General features: G+C 34.4%; 1 protein-coding gene across 1 annotated transcript; it reads left to right on the top strand.

Annotated features, from left to right (window-relative positions):
• Positions 1-825: 825 nt before the first annotated feature.
• On the top strand, positions 826-10,837 carry LOC137818249 (lysophospholipid acyltransferase LPEAT2). Its single transcript, XM_068621548.1, has 14 exons — positions 826-1,493; positions 2,603-2,783; positions 2,886-2,945; positions 3,502-3,665; positions 3,753-3,816; positions 3,922-3,987; positions 4,795-4,890; positions 6,097-6,141; positions 6,557-6,627; positions 9,310-9,376; positions 9,724-9,774; positions 9,962-10,072; positions 10,155-10,202; positions 10,270-10,837. Exons 1-14 carry the CDS (start codon positions 1,102-1,104, stop codon positions 10,429-10,431), a joined length of 1,578 nt encoding a protein of 525 aa, XP_068477649.1. The 5' UTR covers positions 826-1,101; the 3' UTR covers positions 10,432-10,837.
• Positions 10,838-19,855: the final 9,018 nt, after the last annotated feature.

The following is a 19,855-nucleotide window of genomic DNA, read 5'->3' as shown; positions in this document are numbered from 1 at the left end:
AAGAATATCCACTACATAGATTCTCATCAATACTCCACCACCGATCAAAACTTTTGTTTTTTTCTAAATACTTTAACATTTCTTCTCTCTTTTTCATTTTTTAATTTATAATTAACACCAAACAAATATTAAACTACGGATACTCTAAAAAAAGAGTAAAATGAAACAATACAAAATTAAACTGTTGTGCTAACGTTGACCTTTTCTTTTATAATATTTATCAAAGAATAACTCACACATTTGAATTATTTTTACTAGAAAAACTATTTATAGTTTATACTATATAGTATCAATAAATTAATCATTTTCAAATATAGTTATATTTTTTAAAAACATTTTGTTGTTCTTTAGTTTTGCAAAATCCAAACTATTTTGCTGCCCAAAGTACAAACAAACTACCATTCCTCGAAGCATAAAAAATATTCCTTTTTATTATACAATTTATATGACAATAATAGTACATAAATATTATTAATTTTTGTTCCCAAATCCATATGAAAAGCAAGTGGCTACATCCATGTCAAGATCCACAGAACAAGTGGCCACATCGTGTTCCTCTCTGCAAAACCCTTTCTTAAATTAATAATTCATTCATATATAAATATAAAAAAATAGAAATAAATATATAATAATATAATAATATACTAATGATAACACCAAGGAGACACATGCTAACACGAAAACATATGGAGACATATGTGAAGTTCCCACTTGCCCACACCTGCATTAAAAAGTGACTAATTTAATTTTTGTAAATTATCAACAAATTCATAATAAATACAAGGAATGAATAATATATTGAAAAAGGAATTTCATATAATGAATGAAATTAATTTTGAATATTTTGGGTACAGTGGCACAGCGAAAAAGCCATCAAAATCAACGATAAACGATGAAATAAAAGAAGGAAATAAAACGATGCAGCACCACAAATGAGGCATCATTGAATCGCAATTTGCATTTTCTCATTCCTCACACACTTTTTCTTCTTCGTTCTTTTGCCGTTTTCTTTTCCTTCTTCGTTACGTTTCGCTCCACTTCCTCTCTACTGTATTTATACGGTATCTCTACGGTTCTGCGCTTTTCCATCTCCACCGGCCAATGGCGGATGCTGATCTCACCTCCCCGCTCCTCGCCTCCGATCACATCGTACTCACTGTGCACTCCTCTGCCGCTCCCTCCGCCGATGGCAACCCCTACCGCGCGCTCGGATGCGACGACGAGCTCGTCGTGCCGCCTACCGCAACCCTGGACCCCTTCCGCAACGGCACGCCGGTGGTTGAGGGGCTTTACGAGTGGGCGAAGACGATCCTGTGTCTGCCTGTGGCGCTGCTGCGGCTCGCGCTGTTCGGGATGTGCCTCGCCGTGGGGTACGTGGCGACGAAGGTGGCACTGCAAGGGTGGAAGGACAAGGAGAATCCCATGCCGAAGTGGAGGTGTAGGGTTATGTGGATCACAAGAATGTGCGCCAGATGCATTCTTTTTTCGTTTGGGTATTCTTCTTGATTTCGCTTATGGTTCCTCCTTCGGTTACGATTTTTTCAATTGATATTAGATCATTGTTAATTTTGTGTCCGTGGCTTTTTTTAGATGCTGTTTGTTATGCTTTTAGGATTAAGTGCTTTCTTGGAAGTTGGAACGGTTTTTTAATTTTATTTCCAAAAGTTGTAGTTTTAATTTAGGGAGAATGATTATTAAGCTAACACAGACTGATTTGTTTGCTTATTCATGTGTTTTGTTTTTCATAAGAGGGGTTTTGGGGACGTTTTTCTTTTTTCAGTGTATGCTAGGTAAAACAATTGTTTAGGGTACGAGCAGTGAGTACGTTGATGTGGCATTTGGGCACATGCAATTATTGCTCAACATGGTAATTTGTTACGTTGTGATGGGAATTGCTTAATGATGACTGGAGGTCGTGAAGATCATAACTGTGGTTGGTGAGGAAAGTGACAGCTTAAAGTTGAGTGAGGATGGGGGAAGGGGCATTTTTTTTTTGGTTGTTAATGGAAATGAGGCCGGTGATTTTCTCGTTATTTCAGCAGATACGTTTTAAAATAAGTTTTTTGGTTTTATTCTTGGGTTAGGCGGTGGGAAATGATGGGGAAAAGCAGGTGAAATGCATGCCAGAGAAATGCTGGAATTGGCTTTTCTGCAAATAGTTATGGTAATTGCTTTGTTTAAGGGAGGACAGGGACGAGTAAAAAAGAAAGAAGTATTCTTTATAATTTTATGAATAAGAATTGGAGGTTTCCTTGTAATGTTTTGTTTTATGGAAGGGAACATATGGGGTAGAGTGTGCCATGTATGTGCACACGTGTGTATATTCGTATAAGAATTTTATTAGAGAGATCAGTTAAAACTAATAGTAAATTAGAAAAAGACTGAAGGAAACAAGTAAGTGCCTTCGCGTATTATATGACTGCAAACCTCAGGTAGATACTATTTACCCTGTTTATGCTGTCTCATGCAGATAAGCATATGGTTATTCGGTTGTTTTTACTTGAAAGTTCATTTTGTTTTTTACATTTATTTACACCCTTGCCTTATTTTGGTTCTGAAACATGAATATATTTGTATTATTGTCTTCTTCTGCTAATTGCAGCTATCAGTGGATAAAACGGAAAGGAAAACCTGCACCAAGGGAAATTGCTCCTATAATTGTATCCAATCATGTATCATACATTGAACCTATCTTCTATTTCTACGAATTATTTCCCACTATTGTGGCATCTGAGTCTCATGACTCCATACCTTTTGTTGGCACAATTATAAGAGCAATGCAGGTAATCTCATTTATTGGTTACGTTTTATGTATGCACATTCACAAATACAAAGTATACTTGCCATTCTGCCATTTTCCATTTCTTCCACTTCTATGTTTTCAGGTCATATATGTTAACAGATTCTTACCATCATCAAGGAGGCAGACTATCAGGGATATAAAGGTAAAACATTTCTATTTTTATGCCTATTGTTATTTGGTCTATATGTGGAGATTGTTGTTGTTTGATTATTGATATGTTGTCAATTGATGCTCTAGAAAACTTTTTAACAAATCTGTAGAAAAGTTTTGTAAAATATATTTGATGATTTAGGAAGTGTATGGCTGATGTGAGTAGCAAGAGACGGTAATAGAAGTTTTTGTTCATGTGCGGTGAAGTGTTTCCTCTTTTTTGTTTTCTTCTGTTGGCCTTCAGTAGGTGTAGTTAAATATGTTATTACTATAGAATGTGTTATGTTAATTATTGAGATTGTAAATAAGTTAGGAAAAGTCTAGCCCATAATATCTTGAAAGAACCACGGAGCTGAGTGGGGGTTTAGCTAGTTGTAAAGTAAGTAACAGTAACTTCTGATTGTGGAATTGAATAGCAAAAATTATTCAAAACTAACTGGGCTGAACAAAAGATATGTTGGGCATGAATTACTTCATATAATTTTGCATGTTATCAATTTTATAAGCTATTTGATACAGAAATCTGCTTTCAAGGAACTGAATAACAGAGAAGGGCCTCTTGTGATAAATTTCCTCGAGTACTTTTATTTCCTGAGGGAACGACAACTAATGGCAGGAACCTTATCTCCTTCCAACTTGGTGCATTTATCCCAGGATACCCAATCCAGCCTGTGATTGTACGCTATCCTCATGTGCACTTTGACCAATCCTGGTAAGAAATTATATGTGAAACCCCTAGCAATTCGTTACTGTTGTTTGTAAGAATAAAATATCATTCTAGTTTTTTTAAAATTGTTAGGGGTGATGTTTCTTTGGGGAAGCTTATGTTCAGGATGTTCACTCAATTTCACAACTTCTTTGAGGTATACTCTCTTATGGATTGGGTTTTCTTAATAGTGTTTAATCCATCACTTTCGGAAACTCATTATTTTTGAAGTAACTTTGAACTTTTATCTTGAATTGAACAGATAGAATATCTTCCAGTTGTTTATCCCCTGGATGATAAGGAAACTGCTGTACATTTTCGGGAGAGGGTGAGTTTTCTGGTTTTGTTGTGAAGCTCTCATATAAATTTTAATATTTATGCTCATATATGCTAAATTCAGAAACAATTGTAACAGTACGATCCTTGAAATCCATATTGGTATATAAATTTATGCTGTGAATTCAGTTGAAGAAGATTTGTCTCTAGGAATCTTCATTTACCTATATGGGTAAATGTGGTGTTTTGGTTTCCTTATGAACGGGTGAACATTCAGGGATGAAATTGATGTTAAAGATTGTATAAAGTTTATCTTTGAATTTTTTTCACCCTAAATTTCAAGGAGGCACTAATCTGCCTCAGCCTAATCTTGTGTGAAAATGAAATTTCTGTAATATTCCAAATAGCAACAATTTGGAGATGAAAATTAGAAATTGCTTTATGGAGCACAAATTGCTGAGTCTAGATCTCTAGGATCCATCTTATAGGCAGGATTGATGGGGATGATGCACTTGCACATAGGATTCCAGTAGACATCATGAATCACTAGTATTACAAAGCGCCTACATGTTGGTTAATGTTTGTAAATGGCATGCTAACAACGCATTAAACTGATGCTGAAGTGTGTGTATATATATATATATATATTCTTGTATGCATGTATGTGTAAGTGAAAGTTGGAGTACACCTATCTAAAGGGATTTTGATCAAAACTTGTGTAATATTGCATCCTTTTTACCCTTTTTATCTCTTCTATCACTGTCTTGTTACAAGGAAGTATATTGGATGATTTGAATTTAATCCTTCCTTATGTCATTAGTTAGTAACTATTCAACAACTAATAAGTGGATAAATGCAGACTAGCCGCGCTCTTGCAACTGCATTGAATGCTGTCCAGACAGGACATTCTTATGGAGACATAATGCTTAATTTGAAAGCACAAGAAGCAAAACAGGTGTGCTTTTTTTTTATTGGTTTAGATTATATCTTGATCCTAGTTACTTAATTGTTTTTTCCACTTTTAAATTTTGTTTGTTTTCTATTATATTTAATTCTCAAATTCAAACTTCAAAATCAAATGTCAGGATGGTGTGCATTTATAGATTATTGTGTATAAGATCAACTGTGACGATGAATATTCACATATTTAAACACATTTGATATTTCAGTTACTGTTGTCTACTGCATGTAATCTCCTTTTTACTCTTGTCAATATCCTATGAGTAAGCCTCTAATCACCTGCATACGTCTGTACATTAAAAGCCAACAAAAAGGGAAAACCAAGAATTATGCCACACAGATGAAACTTGTGTGGAAGAGAAAACAAGTAAACAAATCTAGCATTGTATTTACTTTTTTACTTACTGTTTTCTTCTTCTTGAAGATTTATGATTTCAATGTGCTGTGTTATGGGTGAAGGACTCCTCTTGCTGTTGAATGACAATCTGGGTTAAACTGAAATTCTCTTGTGTACCAAAAATATTTTTGTTGGCTTGATATTAGGAAATCATTCTTGACGATGAGACAATTGCCATGGATTTTTAATGCAACTACTTGAATTTCTACTATGAGATTGAAATTCAATAATTTATCAGGGAAATAGTCGTTGGCTGATAATATTATTATTTTATCTGAGAGAACAAGCTTGTCAGTTTTTAATCTAGTCATGTTATTTTCTGCTGCATCAATCCTTATTATCACTGTTTAATTATTTTTTACTACTAACATAGATAATACCCAACAGTTTTAGCATGCATGATTTAGCCACATGCTTCCATTGAAGTCCTCCTTTTTGTTTATTTAATTATTGAAGTGATATAATAAAATCAAATTTCTCAGTGGTTAACTTATCTTTCTTTAATTCTCTCAGTCCCACAACTATTTTCTCAATCTCCATGAATCAATACACTCTTCCAGTGACTTGCGTATGTTTAGGTGCCTGCCTTGAGTCTTTGTTTTTTTAGGATCAAATCAGTGTATTTCTTTAATTAGACACCTTAAGGAATAAAAGCTGCAGTATTAATGTAAAATATAGATACCTTGGGTACCTGGGTTATGTTTAATATTTCCTTTCTATTACATCATTGCTTTAAAATTTGAAGTTATGCTCAGCATTCCAATTTTGTTGTTGCTGACATTTTAACTGGATTGAATTTTTCAGGAGAACCCTTCGAGTTATATGGTTGAAATGACTAAGTTGGAAGAAGTGAGTCCCTTAAATAAAACAAGTTTGAATTGATGTTCTATTTTTAAAATATACCCTTGACTTCTTTTTCTCTTTCCTGTTATTGTCAAGTCTCTGGTAAGTTATATTTTTGCTCAGCTTGTTTAAGACTAAGTAAGCTTTTGGGTTACAGTTTTTGAATCTGTTTCTTTTTTATTATATGCAAATGCCACTGTAACCACCCTTTGTCTATGTCAATGGATGATATAGGTAACTGATAAGTGGCTCAGATTGGCTCCATAATTTTTGAGCCTAATAATAATCCCGGTGAAAGGGATAAAATATTATGTATCATGGTATATTAAAAATGGTGTTAGTATGACATATCCTGTCTTGTTGACTGATAATCCTATGTGGTATTACTGAATAGTAATAGAGATTTTGTATTTCTTTTCAGTCATTTCATGTCAGCAACACGGAAGCTGTGGACTTTCTGGATAAATTTTTGTCCATGAATCCTGATCCCAGGTACTAACATCACATTCGTGTAAGTTGTAATTGTAGCTAACTAGAAAAACGTGTCTTGCTCTAGTACAGTGGGAGGGAAACATTATTAGTTAATTGATGTTTATATTTGGTGTAAGCAATTGAAATATTGATGATAATCAATGTTGAGTTTTTACTTGAGTTGATGGTGTTACTGTATCGTTCACAATGAAATTACCTTCTTTGTGGGAAATGATTGTTGAAATACTTACGGTTGCTAACTTCATGTAATTCCATGCAAGACCTCATGAAAGAAATTCTTCAGAGGAAGTCTTAGGAACCAAGAATTGAAATGAGAAAGAAAATATTTTTTTTTGCTGAATATGATCAAAAGAACAAGAGATGGGGAGAGCACTCTCTCCGATGGTTTCTCCTTTGCAAAGGGTTTCTCCTTTTACAAAGAGCCAATGCTCAATTTACAATATCATAATCTGAATTTCTCCTATCCTTCCTCTATTTATATCTAACTACCCCTCTAACTAATTAGTAACCTATTAATGTTCAAATTATGTTAACTAAATTTGTCCATCTCCTTATATCCCGACAATTCATCCTCCTAGCAAATAACCCTGTCCTCAAGATTGGAATAGTAGAAGTTTTATACCATGGCCCATCTTCATCTGCCCTTCTTGAAAACATTGTGATGTTTTCCTGCCATAGGGAGAGCCAACTGGCCACTACATGCAAAGCTTCCGAATCTTCCTTCTGTCATGATTCCATTGTTAAGCTATCATCGATGTATGCATCAAAGTTTAGTGCTAAAGTCCAAGGCTATTGTTGTTCCAACCTCCTTCATGATCAAATCTAGGTCCAACAATGATTGCATCTCAGCTGTTGGCTTCCTTTTTTTCATCAACTCTGCCATTGGGTTATCGAGAAAATGCTCTTCACAGCTTTATACCATGGCCCATCTTCATCTGCCCTTGAAAACATTGTGATGTTTTCCTGCCATAGGGAGAGCCAACTGGCCACTACATGCAAAGCTTCCGAATCTTCCTTCTGTCATGATTCCATTGTTAAGCAATCATTGATGTATGCATCAAAGTTTAGTGCTAAAGTCCAAGGCTATTGTTGTTCCAACCTCCTTCATGATCAAATCTAGGTCCAACAATGATTGCATCTCAGCTTTTGGCTTCCTTTTTTTCATCAACTCTGCCATTGGGTTATCGAGAAAATGCTCTTCACAGCTAACATTCTTCATTCTCTTTATTAATGCAACAACTTTTTCCTCCATCATAATATTTGTTTCCCTGGTTAATTTTGCTTCATTATTTTTGGTTGCTTCACCACATAGTATTGTTCTTGATTACTGAACCTTCTTTACATTTACTTATACTTTTTTATTTCAAGAATTGCAATTGATCACTATCACACCCAAAATGGCTAATATTTTAATAAGTTTCTATACTTCCCTCAAAGGTGGGAAGTTTCACCTTTCTTGTCTAAAGAGCTATCCTATGCTTCAATGCATTTTACCCCTTGTCTTGCTTAGTCAAATGTGATCACCCTCCTGTTCCATATATTGCACAACATGTGTTTTAGCTCAGAAATGTTGGTCCTCTCTTTCAAAAGCACCGTGGAAGACTCCTTTTCTTTGATGTAAGTTTCCATCTCAGATTGCTCTTGGTTCAAGGCAGTCATCTTTCAAAGATGTGGCCTACCATATATTTATCTTTGAATATTTTTATTAAATATGTGGAAAATTGTTCCCAAACTAAACCCAGGTTCTCTTGGCACCAATAATAGAACCAAAGCATTGCCACACTCTCCATTTTCATGAATGCATATTGCAGCTTGTGGAATTTATGAATTTCTTGTACCTTAGAATTTTTCAGTCCTAGCAATCCACCCAATTAGATTTGCCCCGACAAATGGAAGAAAATGCTCTTGGCCCAAATTTGTGCTTCCTACATCTCTAATTGACTCTCCCTCAAAGATCTGGAAGTTTGGACCAATTTGTTCAAACATAGAATTGAAAATAGAAAGAAAATAGCTTTTTTGTTGAGCAGGAGAAAAAAACAAGAAATAGGACATGACTCTTCTCCTATCCTTCTTCCCCCACCCTAACTTGCTAACTAATCCATTAATTACATTTTCTCAAATTGGAGATCCGGACAGGATGTTTATACGATTGATACATGGGTCTCTTGTCTCTTATAGATTACCAGTAGCATCTCAAATTGCCTTTATTTTTTCCTTAAGGTGCCTTAGGTGTACAGGCACATGTTGCTATTTCAAGCTTGGGGATCTTAGATTCTTGCACATGTGATCTTTACAGATTGAATTTTAAGTTTCCCATTTCCGTCAAACAAGGGCATTACACATGCCTAAGAACATGCAAGACAATAAACAATTTTCATACAATGGGAATCTTTAACCATAATCAATAAGGTACCTGTTCTCCAAGTACCTCTCCATAGAGCTATAGAAACCTATTGCAAGCTAATCAATCCTCCTGTCCAGGAGTATTGCTGGCAATTCTCAGTGAAAAATCTATACATCCTTGCATTTATACACATTGGGGCAAAGACATTAGGGTAACATTAGGGTAAGATAATGTTTTAGCATCCATAATTTTGTTTAATTTTTTGTGTGCATTTTTTACTAGCATTGTATTTGGTTAACTTTTCCAATTGTATCACGGAGTCTGTATCTTGCTTACAGTGGTCGTGTCCAATATCATGACTTCTTGAGGGTTTTAAGACTTAAGGCTTGCCCGCTATCTGCAAAGGTTAGTCATGAAATAGATTTCTTTAATATCGAGGATTAAATCAAGATTTTATGTTAGAATCTGCATATTTTGTTACATTCTCTAATTCCATTTGCGTGACATGGTTTATGATATATTATTATAAGAATGGTACGAGATTTTTACTTCAAATTTTTGAAACAAGTTTCTGCATTCAGTTTTTCTTCCCTTTTTGCAGCATTTTTCAGCTTAGCAAAATTTATTCTAACTTCCTCTTTGCCATTTTTCTACTTTCTGTTGCCAAAACCTGAACTTGAGCGTGACCTAAGTTCACTTTGCGGCCTTTTTCATCTTTTGTTGATTATATTATGTTTTACATTTTATTACAGATATTTTCATTCATTGATGTGGAGAAGTGTGGGACAATTACTTTCAGACAGGTAACTATCTGTGATGATGTACCACGTTTCTGTGCTATATAGAAGATTGGAAGTAGCAAATAATGCTATGACATCTGTATGCACTGTTGTTTTTGACCAATAACTGCAACACAAGGTTCAAAATGTTCTTGTTTGATTGCAACACTTATGTCTTGTGCACTTGCTTGTAATTGCTTGTTGCTTCCAGTTCTTGTATGGATCTGCCCATGTCATGTCGCAGCCAGGGTTCCATCAAGCCTGTGAAGAAGCCTTTGCTGGGTGTGGTGGTGCAGTAAAGCCCTATATTGTGGAACAAGAGGTATTGTAATCTTTCACCTTCCTATTTTCCTTTACAAAGTGTCTGGTTATCTCTAACATGTTTTCAATTCCCTTCAAATCAGTTTCGAGATTTCATCCAACCTGTTATCATCAGCTGGAATGCGGATGAGGTGATTATTTGTCATAAAAATTCTTAAACTCTTTGTAGCTTGGCTGACTTAAACTGGTTACTTGTAGGTCCATGAGCTTTTTATGTTATTTGATAATGATGATGATGGAAGGATTGCCGAGAATGATTTTGTTTTATGCCTTAGAAGAAATCCTCTTCTCGTAGCATTTTTTACACCTCAACCAAAGCAAAAGGAATTTGAAGGTAATGGGGTGATAGAGATAGTGTGATTGATTGATGGATTTCACATTTGATAAGATACTCTGGCTTTTTAGGGTGTTGTCTTTTTTTTTTTGGACTACAAAGAAAAGAAATCAATAGGGGATTCTTGGGGAATACATAGTGTAGCAGTTCCCTCATTTTTTTTTACTTTGCTCTTATTAATTACTCATGAAGCTTAAATATTTTGAAGATCTATGCCATCCTTTAATTTTTAGCTATAGGTCAGTTTTGCACAGCTAGATGTCAGTAACCTAGGTGTTGTGATCACACTGATCCAACATTTGAGTTTTGGTTCAGGGGCAATACTGGCATTTAGGGTCAATCTGGTTCATGTAAAGTTTGAGCCATGGTGTCAATTTGTAACAAACATTATATGCTGTATTTTTCAAAGATGTGAACTTGATTTCAGTATCATTGAAGGACTGGACTGATATGCTGCTTTAGAATATATCATGATTTCGTTATATTAATTATTATTGTTTTGAAATAAGTCTGAGATTAAAAGTGGATTGTATTTACATTACATTGAAAGAAAACAATATTAAAAAAAATCAAATAATATGTATTATCATGTTTTAGTTTGAACAATGTCAAATTTCTTAATATTTAAAAATATGCAAATATTTATTAATAAATAGTATATATGAATTTAAATTATGTAAAATTTAATATATATGATTATTAAGAAATAAATAAAACATGATTGTAACAATAGAACAAGTCCAATTTTCAATTGAGGATAATGGACTGTGAATAAGTTAAGTGTGTAAATAGATAATTACTTTTGTGATAAACATTTAGTAAAATATTACTAAGCACGTGACTTATATTTTATAAAGTGTTTCATTTTATTTATATTTATATTTTAACCAATTATTATTTCAAATTTAGTTAAATTTCCGGTTAGATTAAACTTTCAATTCTGGCATGCTGCAAGTGATTTTAAAATTCTTATATCATTTTAACTTATTCCTCTACAATAAAGTATTTTTTGTTATTACAGAATGAATTAAAACTATAAAAATATTCAATCCATCATATGCAACATATTGAAAAGTTATTGGACCGATCGTTTTTTTTTTTTTTTAATAAAAACTTTCATATTAGATATTATTATATAACTTGACATCTTAATTTGGCTGAGAGACACATCAAATTTGACTGAGAGACACATCAAGTAACAACAATCATCTGTAATCACATGAAAAAAATATTATTTAAAAGATATATATAAAATAAATGAAAGAATTAGACTAAAACTCATGTTAACAAAAATGATACATAGGTAGACTATACGTATTCTTAAAGAATTCTAAGAAGAGATTAAATGGAATCCTATTATACCAATGAAATAATTCTTTATAAATAAATATTAAATTAGTCAACTTATCAACACACATTCCCTTCATGAAAAATGAGTAACTTTAAATCTAATTTTCCCACAGTAATTAAGATAAGTATCCAAAGCATCCCATGAAACATTAGTCTTTGCAGTAAACACAACACAAATCAAGGCAAAATCACATTCAAGCCATATATTAGTAAGTCCTATCTTTTTAGCTTCCTTCAGAGCATGCATAACTTCATAAAACTCAGCAACCATAGTAGTCTGAACTTCAAAAAACGTAAAAAAAACACCAATAAATTTCTCCATACTTCCATGGAAATACCTCCACAAGTATAAGACCAAGATATCCCCTAATAGCCCATCAGTGTTAATTTTAACCCAGTCTGGTAAAGGAAACTCTCATCTAATAGAAAGAGGACGAAGAACTTTACTAGTACGAGTATTAATATCAAAAAACTTAATCACGTTGAAATCCAACATATCATCTTTCATCGAAGCTTTAGAAGAATTTTTCACTAGACAAATTAAATCTTAAATTACCGAACTAGCCTTAAAAACATCAATCTTATCTTGAAATCTAGCATAATTTCTCACACGCCATATCATCTAAATAGAAAAAGTTATCACAACAAGCTTAATCAATTTAACCAAAGGACTACCATTACTCTTAATAAAAGAAAAAAAATCATCCTTATTAAAGAAATGAGAAGTAAGAAAAATGGAACCCAACTCCAAATATGCAAAACATTAGAACATTCAAAAAATAAATGCTGAATAGATTCCTCGTGCTTTTCACAAAAAATATACATAGAACATATATGCAAACCTTGCAAACCTTTATTCTGAATATGATGATTTGTAGGAAGCCGTCCATGAAAAACTTTCCAGAGTACTAAAGTTTGGAAGGCGAAATATATGAAGATAAAATGAATTTACCCAATCATAGGAAACTCCTGGTTCCAAGAAAAAAGTCCTAACCGATTTAAGAGTGAAACGACCAAACTCATCAAGAATCCAATTAGGAATATCTTGTTCCTCCCTAACCATGTTATGATTAAAAAAAAGAGGCATCTACTGTAAAGACAAGGAAATATGCCAATCACAACCAGAATATTCTAACTAACACCCCCCCTCAAGCTGGGAATATATATTTTGCATTCCCAGTTTGGACTTGAGATCAATAAAGATGGAAGGAGCCAGTGGTTTAGGGAGGATATCGACAATTTGCATGGAGGAAGTGATTGGAAGCAACTTGAGAAGACCAACATTAATTTTTTCTCGGACAATGTGGCAATCAATCTCTATGTGCTTGGTGCGGTCATGAAAAACCTTATTTGAGGAAATATGAATTGCTGACTGATTGTCATAGTATAGGATTGCAGGTTCAATGTAAGGGACATCAAGATCCTTAAGAATGTAAGTCAACCACTGGATTTTACAAGTGGTTGCTGCAAAGGCTTTATACTCGATTTCTAAAGAACTTCTTGTGATAGTCTGTTGTTTCTTAGACTTCCATGATATAAGAGACTCACCCAAGAAAATGGAGAAACCAGAGCCTGTTTTTTTGGTTTTAGAACATGTGACCCAATCAGAATCACTGTAACCTCGAAGCTGGTTGGTACTATTCTTGTGAAGAAAGATTCCCGAGCCAGGATTACCCTTAGAATGCGAAAAACAACGTTTTGATGGTGCTTTGTAGGAGAAGAGACGAACTGACTTAAGTTGTTGACACTAAAGGCTATGCCAGGCCGTGTGTTGGTGAGATAGATCAGTCGTCCAATAAGTCTGCGGTAGGTAGATGATTATTCTTCATTGATTTGGATGTTGTTAGTGGAAGAAAGGCGAGAAGAATGAGGCATGGGTGTAGGCATGGGGGCACAATCCAACATTCCCGTTTCATGGAGAAGATCTGTAGAGCATGAGAGCTTCGATGTTTCAAATCTTTGATGAAGGTTGAAGTTGTGCTGCTTTTGGTTTGGGCTTAGTCTAGGTTGTTTAGAATTCTTGTACAGATCATTCCTAGTCCCTTACACAAGCTTGCTCAATCGTTTTTAAACAGAGAAAAGTGATTTTCTAAGCAAAGAGAAAAATAACCAGTTGAATAGCTTTGCATTGGTTCAAGGTCTGATCTTAGAAGCTTTGTGTTTCCTGTAAACTCAGGTGTATTCTGTTCCTTTTATGATTATTGTATTTGTTCTTTTATAAACTTGTAAAGTGTGTGGAAATCATGTAAATTCAGAGGGTGTTCTGACTAGAGGTGTGTGTTTAGCAAAGAGGGTGAATGGTTCTTGTGGTATCAAGATCACCTCTTTGTGGTTGTGTGGTTGTAATTTGTGGTTGATTACTAGTGGAACCCAGTGGTTGTTTTGGGAACTGGATATAGCTCAAGGTTGAGTGAACCAATATAAATTGGCTGAGTAATCTCTTTCTTTCTCTCTCACTCCTTATAAACTGTTTGTTTTAATTCTGTTTTTGCTGCTGCTATAAACAACCAGTTAAAACGAAGTTCCAACCGATTGAAATTCTGCAAACAGTTTCTTTTACATTGTTTGATTACCTTCCTTGATTGCTTAATCTGTGATTGTTTGATAAATGTTCATTCTTATTCAATATTTGCGAAAATCTTTTGATAAACAATTCACCCCCCTTTTGTTTAAAGCCATTAACTCCAACAATTGACATCAAGAGCTAGGTTCTTGAAAAATTTTCAAGTTCTGTTTTTTCGAAAAACTGTTTTAATGGCTGATAAATTACCTTTTAGGGAAGGTGCTTCCACAAATAGGTCACCACTGTTTTGTGGTGTGAATTACCAATTTTGGAAGATTAGAATGAAGATTTTATGCATTTCGCAAATATAGGTATTTGGGAAGCAATTGAAAATGGTCCTTTTATACCTCAAGTTAAAAGAGATGATGTCTTAATTGATAAGCATCCATCTGAATGGACTGAGGCTGAACGTAAGAAAGCAAAATTTGATTAGATTGCTAAGAATATAATAACCTCTGCTTTGAGTTGTGATGAATTTTTCAGGGTATCACAATGCATTTCAGCAAAGAAAATGTGGGACATCCTTGAAGTCACACATGAAGGAACAAATGATGTTAAGAGGGCAAGGAAGCATGCTCTCATCCAAGAGTATGAGCTTTTCAGAATGAAAAAAAGGGGAAACAATATGTGATGTGCATAAATGGTTCTTTCATATTGTGAATCATTTGAAGAGTCTTGGAAAGATCTTTGATAAAGAAGAGCTAAACATCAAGATCTTGAAGTGATGGAGATCAAGTAAGAGAGGATTTCACTAATGGAGAGTCTTCTAAAAAATTAAAGAAGAATTAAATAAAGAGAGGACCAAGCCTAAAGCCAACAAGAAGACTACAAGCATTCAAGAATGGACTCCAATTAATATCTCTCTTTGTAGTTTCTTTTGTATAAATTTGTAAATAATATAGAATAGCTTTAGGATGTGCTAAAGAGGGAAACCTTAAAGACACCTCCATTGTATAGCACTTTAGACGCTAGTTTTAGGAAAGATCTAGAAAGGTGTCTCTTCACACTCCTTTAGGCGCTAGAATAGGAGGAGTTAGAAGGTAACCTTTCAAGCTTCTCTTGCAAGCTTCTCTTGTACATTTGTGACCAACCCTCTTTATTATAAAAGGGGTGCTTAGGTCTTTGAAATAATAAGATTGATTTTTGAGAGTAAAGAACCTCTACCAATTTGGTGAGTGATAGAGAGACTTGTGTCTTCTTCTCTTCTAGTCTTATCTTAAGTCAATTCTTGGGCTCTCAAGTGGTAGCAACAACACTCATCTTGAAGCCAACCATCCTTCAAGTGGCGTGCACATTCCAAGAGCTTCATCCACATAAGTCCATTTTCCCCTTCATTTTCCAAATTACCCATTTTTGTTCTACTTGTTTGTTTTCACTTTCAATCGGTGCAATCTCTTCCTCATGATGTTCTCTTTCATTTGCTGCACTTATATTCAATTTTAATCGGTGCAAATTGGTTGTTCTTGCTGTTTTGGTCACGTCCTCCATGGGTATAAATGCTATATGTTGTGTTCTTGAGTTTATATCCATGGGTTTGTTGTTCAAAATGGGTTTCTATATGAGTTTGGCTTGGTTCTTGTGATTTGGTGAGTTCTTGAATGTTTAAGAACATTGATCCAATTCTTAAAAAGTGTCTAATCATATTCCAACTCTTGTTGAATCCATAACATGTTCATATCATATCCCTATCATGTTTTTGGGTTCACATCATGAAGTGTCTTGATAGAACATGGCAACCAAAGGTCACTGCCATCTCAAAATCAAAGGACTTAACATCAATGACAACTGCTTCTTTGTTTGGTAAGCTAAGGGAGCATGAGCTTGAGATGAATAGGTTGGTTGTCCAAGAGAGTGAGGACAAACACAACAAAGGCATTGCACTCAAAGCTATCAACCAGAAAAGGCAACAAGACTCAAGTGATTGTGATGAAGACACCATGAGCTTGTTGTCAAGGAAGTTTAGCAAATTCTTGAAAAAGAATAAAGGCCAAGCTTCAAAGAGGTACAAAAAGCCAAATGATTTTAATCTTAACAAATATACTTGTTATGGTTGTGGTGAACAGGGTCACATCAAAGTTGAGAGCCCCAATAATGAAAGCAAGGAAAAAACAGATTTCAAAAGTGAAAGAAAAGGAAAAACAAAGAAGGCATATATAGCATGGGATGATAATGAGGTATCCTCCTCTAGTTCTTCTGAAGATGAAGAAGCAAACTTGTGTTTGAAAGCATCTGTATCTAGAAGTGTGAGTTCATCTTCTTCAATCAAAGGTAACCATTACTACCAACATTGGAAGAAGAGTTGGAAAAATATAAAGTTGATTTTGAAAACCTTGATTTGATTTACAAAAACTCCACTTGCAGTTGTGACTCAAAGTTTTGTGAAAATTGTGAAAATCTTGAAAGAAAGATTCATTATCTTTTGAAAACTATGGATAAACTTACCACTGGAAAATCAAACTTTGAGAATGTTCTTGCATCTCAAAATTGTGTCTTTGGAAAAAAAGGTTTAGGCTTTTATCCAAAAAAAAAAGGAAATGGAATGTCAAAATCTTTTTTATCAGTGCTAGACAAACAACCGGTTAAAACACTAGCACAAAATGTATAAACAACGACTATTTATTTAATGCGGTTTTAGGGTTAGTCGCTGTCATTCAAAACGCGGTGGCATTTTTTAAATTAATTTCATTTACGAATGCGGCTATTTAAATAGCCGCATTCTTAAATCAAAACACATGATTTATGAATGCGGCTATTTAAATAGCCGCATTCTTAAATCAAAGCGCATGATTTACGAAAGCGGCTATTTAAATAGCCGCATTCGTAAATCAAAGAGCATGATTTAAGAATGCGGCATTCTTAAATCATTTTTTACCCTAATTTTGAAGCGCGCCACTTACGCTTTCATACTTTCTTCTTTTTTTGCCTTTCTCTTTGTTTCTGCTATGATGTTCCTCTCTCCTGCGAGTTTCATTGTGTTCTCGTACCAATGTAAGTTCGTTTTGATTCGCTCTCTTTCTTCTTCACCAATGGTTTATAATTTTTTTCTGTTTCACTTGTTTATTTGTTTGTTTTCTTGCATTGGTGAAGGGTTCTCTGATGCTTCATTTTCTCTTTTGTTTATGCTCTCGTGCTTTCTCTTGTTTTCTACGAGCCTTCATTGTCTTCTTTGTGCCACTGTAAGTTCTTTTCGAGTTCCCTTTCTTCTTCACCATTGATTTATATATATATTTTTTGTTTCTCTTATTTATTTGTTTTCTTGTATTGACGAAGGTCACCAGCTTCATTGCCTGCTGTTTGGATTTTTGCTATGCCGTATTTGCTCCGTTGTTGTTGCTGCCACCGCTATTGCTGCCTTAGGGTTTAGGGTTTTATTTTTATTTTTTAAATTAAATAAGAATGCGGCTATTTACCATAGCTGCATTTATAAATCACATTTACGAATGTGACTAAATAACCGCACTTGTAAATCTCTGATTTAAGAATGCGTGCTGATCAAGTGCGGCTATATAACCGCCCTTGTAAATGTAAAATAGCCGCACTCATTTGGCCTGTCTGCACTAGTGAATGAACGAAACAACCGGTTGTTACATGTTTTTACTGTATGAAGAGAGGTCATTCAGTTAGATTTCGCAAGTTTCGAAAATCTCTTGTTCCTAAAGGAATATTTAAATGGATTCCAAGGAACTTTGATGGTTCCAAGGATAAATGTAACATAAAAGGTCCCAAGTTCTTTAAAGGATCAAATCTTGTGATTTAACAAGTTTTTTTTGTTTCAAATTTTTTATTCCACAGGGTCAGTAAGATCAGGATCTCTTGGAAGCACTTTTGCAAGACAATGCCTTATTATGACATTATGTACTACTTTGATATGTGTACTTTAAAATCTTGAAGAATAACTCTTTGTTCTTCTTATTGTTGAACATTTTATTCCAAATCCAATTCTGAATTTTCATCATTTTGTGTTTGGATTATGTTTGCTTTGTGTTCATTCTGTTTCTACACAAATCTATGCGCTTTAAAACCTGAATGCTTGTATATCCAATGACTATTAATAGAATTTGGTATTTTAAAAAAAACAAAAATAAAAAAATTATACCAATACAAAAAATCAACTGATTGTTTCTGCTATGTCAGTCAAATATGTTTTAAATTTGTGAGCTCTGATTTTATTATTCTGCTTAAACCCAATGTTATTTTTTTGGTCAACAATACCTTAATTACTGCTTTGAAAACAAAATATCTTTGTAATAACTGCTATTTAAGAATCAGATTCTTCTAAATCTTGGAAATTAAAACTGCTCTTAAAGTTTGGTCAAATCAACATATGTTTTCTGTTTTGACTGACAAAAACAACTTTATAACTATGATTTGATTCTCTTTTATGTTTTTAAAAAATAACCCAATAAATGCCAACTTTGACCAGATGTTTTGGCTATATATGTAGAAGTGATTTGTTGTTATTCTCACAAAGAGCAATATGTTTTTCTTCCTTTTTCTCTCTGCTCTAAATTTGTTTTTGCAGTTTGCTCATCCTTCTCTAAACTGAACTATGGCTGCAACTCCTCCATCCTCTAAGAGAATGAAAACAAGAGCTGTAAGGAGTGGTGAAAAGCTGGAAGGTTGGTTCTCAAGAGAATCAGAATTGATTGACAAGTATCTACATGAAACAAGTAGGAAGATTGTGAACACACCAAAGCTTGTCTCTTTCACATGGATGAAGCAACAAAACTTGACTGTGGTGAGAAGTCTTCTCAAGGAGCAAAGGCTGAAAAGATTTCTTGAACTCTTTGGAAACATCTATCCAGACTTGGTAAAGGTATTTTACACTAACCTCCAATTCAATGGTGACACTCTTAACTCTCATGTGAAGGGGGTGGATATGGTTATCACCAATGATGTGTGGGCTGCTGTAACTAGACTGGAGTTTTCTGGAGTAAGGATTAAAAAAATGCAATCTAGGGGTGATAAAAGAGTTCAATAAGATGCAATTCTACAAGAATTGTCTCAAAAACCCCCTCTCCAAGGTAAAAAACTTTTCTGTTGGAGGGCTGAAACTTGATGAAAGGCTCATTGCCTTCATTGTGTCATGGATTATCACACCAAGGGGGAGCAATCATTCCACTCTCTCTGAAGAAGACTTGTTGTGAATCTACTGCATTATGAACAAAGTGAAGATCAACTGGATCCACACCATCAAGGATGATATGCAAAAAGCTACAAGGTTAAGTGACTTCCACTATCACTATGCAATATTGATTTCTAAATTTCTACATTATTTTGAAGTGGATATTGAAGAAGAGCTGGCTGAAATTATCAAGCCTTCAAGTGAGATCAACAGTGGATCCCTAAGCAAGATGAGATTTACTAAGATTGGTGGGAGATGGGTTAGCAAGGATGGTGACCAAGCTGGCCCTAGTGGAACCAATGATGGCGAAGAACCTGAAGCAGCAACAACTCAAGAGGAACCTTCTGCTGAGACTCATGAGGCTAGTGCCAATGGTGATCACTTTGGAGAAAGGATGACTTCAATGTCTCCT

This window comes from Phaseolus vulgaris, chromosome 10 (genome assembly GCF_000499845.2).
Source record: "Phaseolus vulgaris cultivar G19833 chromosome 10, P. vulgaris v2.0, whole genome shotgun sequence".
Taxonomy (NCBI): domain Eukaryota; kingdom Viridiplantae; phylum Streptophyta; class Magnoliopsida; order Fabales; family Fabaceae; genus Phaseolus; species Phaseolus vulgaris.
Note: the sequence above shows the minus strand (reverse complement) of the source record. Positions and strands in the feature narration are given on the sequence as shown.

Coding starts and splice junctions, on each gene's coding strand:
- LOC137818249 (XM_068621548.1), top strand. CDS start 1,102: ATGGCGGATGCTGATCTCACCTCCCCGCTCCTCGCCTCCGATCACATC. Junction 2,946..3,501: donor AGACTATCAGGGATATAAAG/GTAAAACATTTC, acceptor ACTGAATAACAG/AGAAGGGCCTCTTGTGATAA. Junction 9,775..9,961: donor GGACAATTACTTTCAGACAG/GTAACTATCTGT, acceptor TGTTGCTTCCAG/TTCTTGTATGGATCTGCCCA.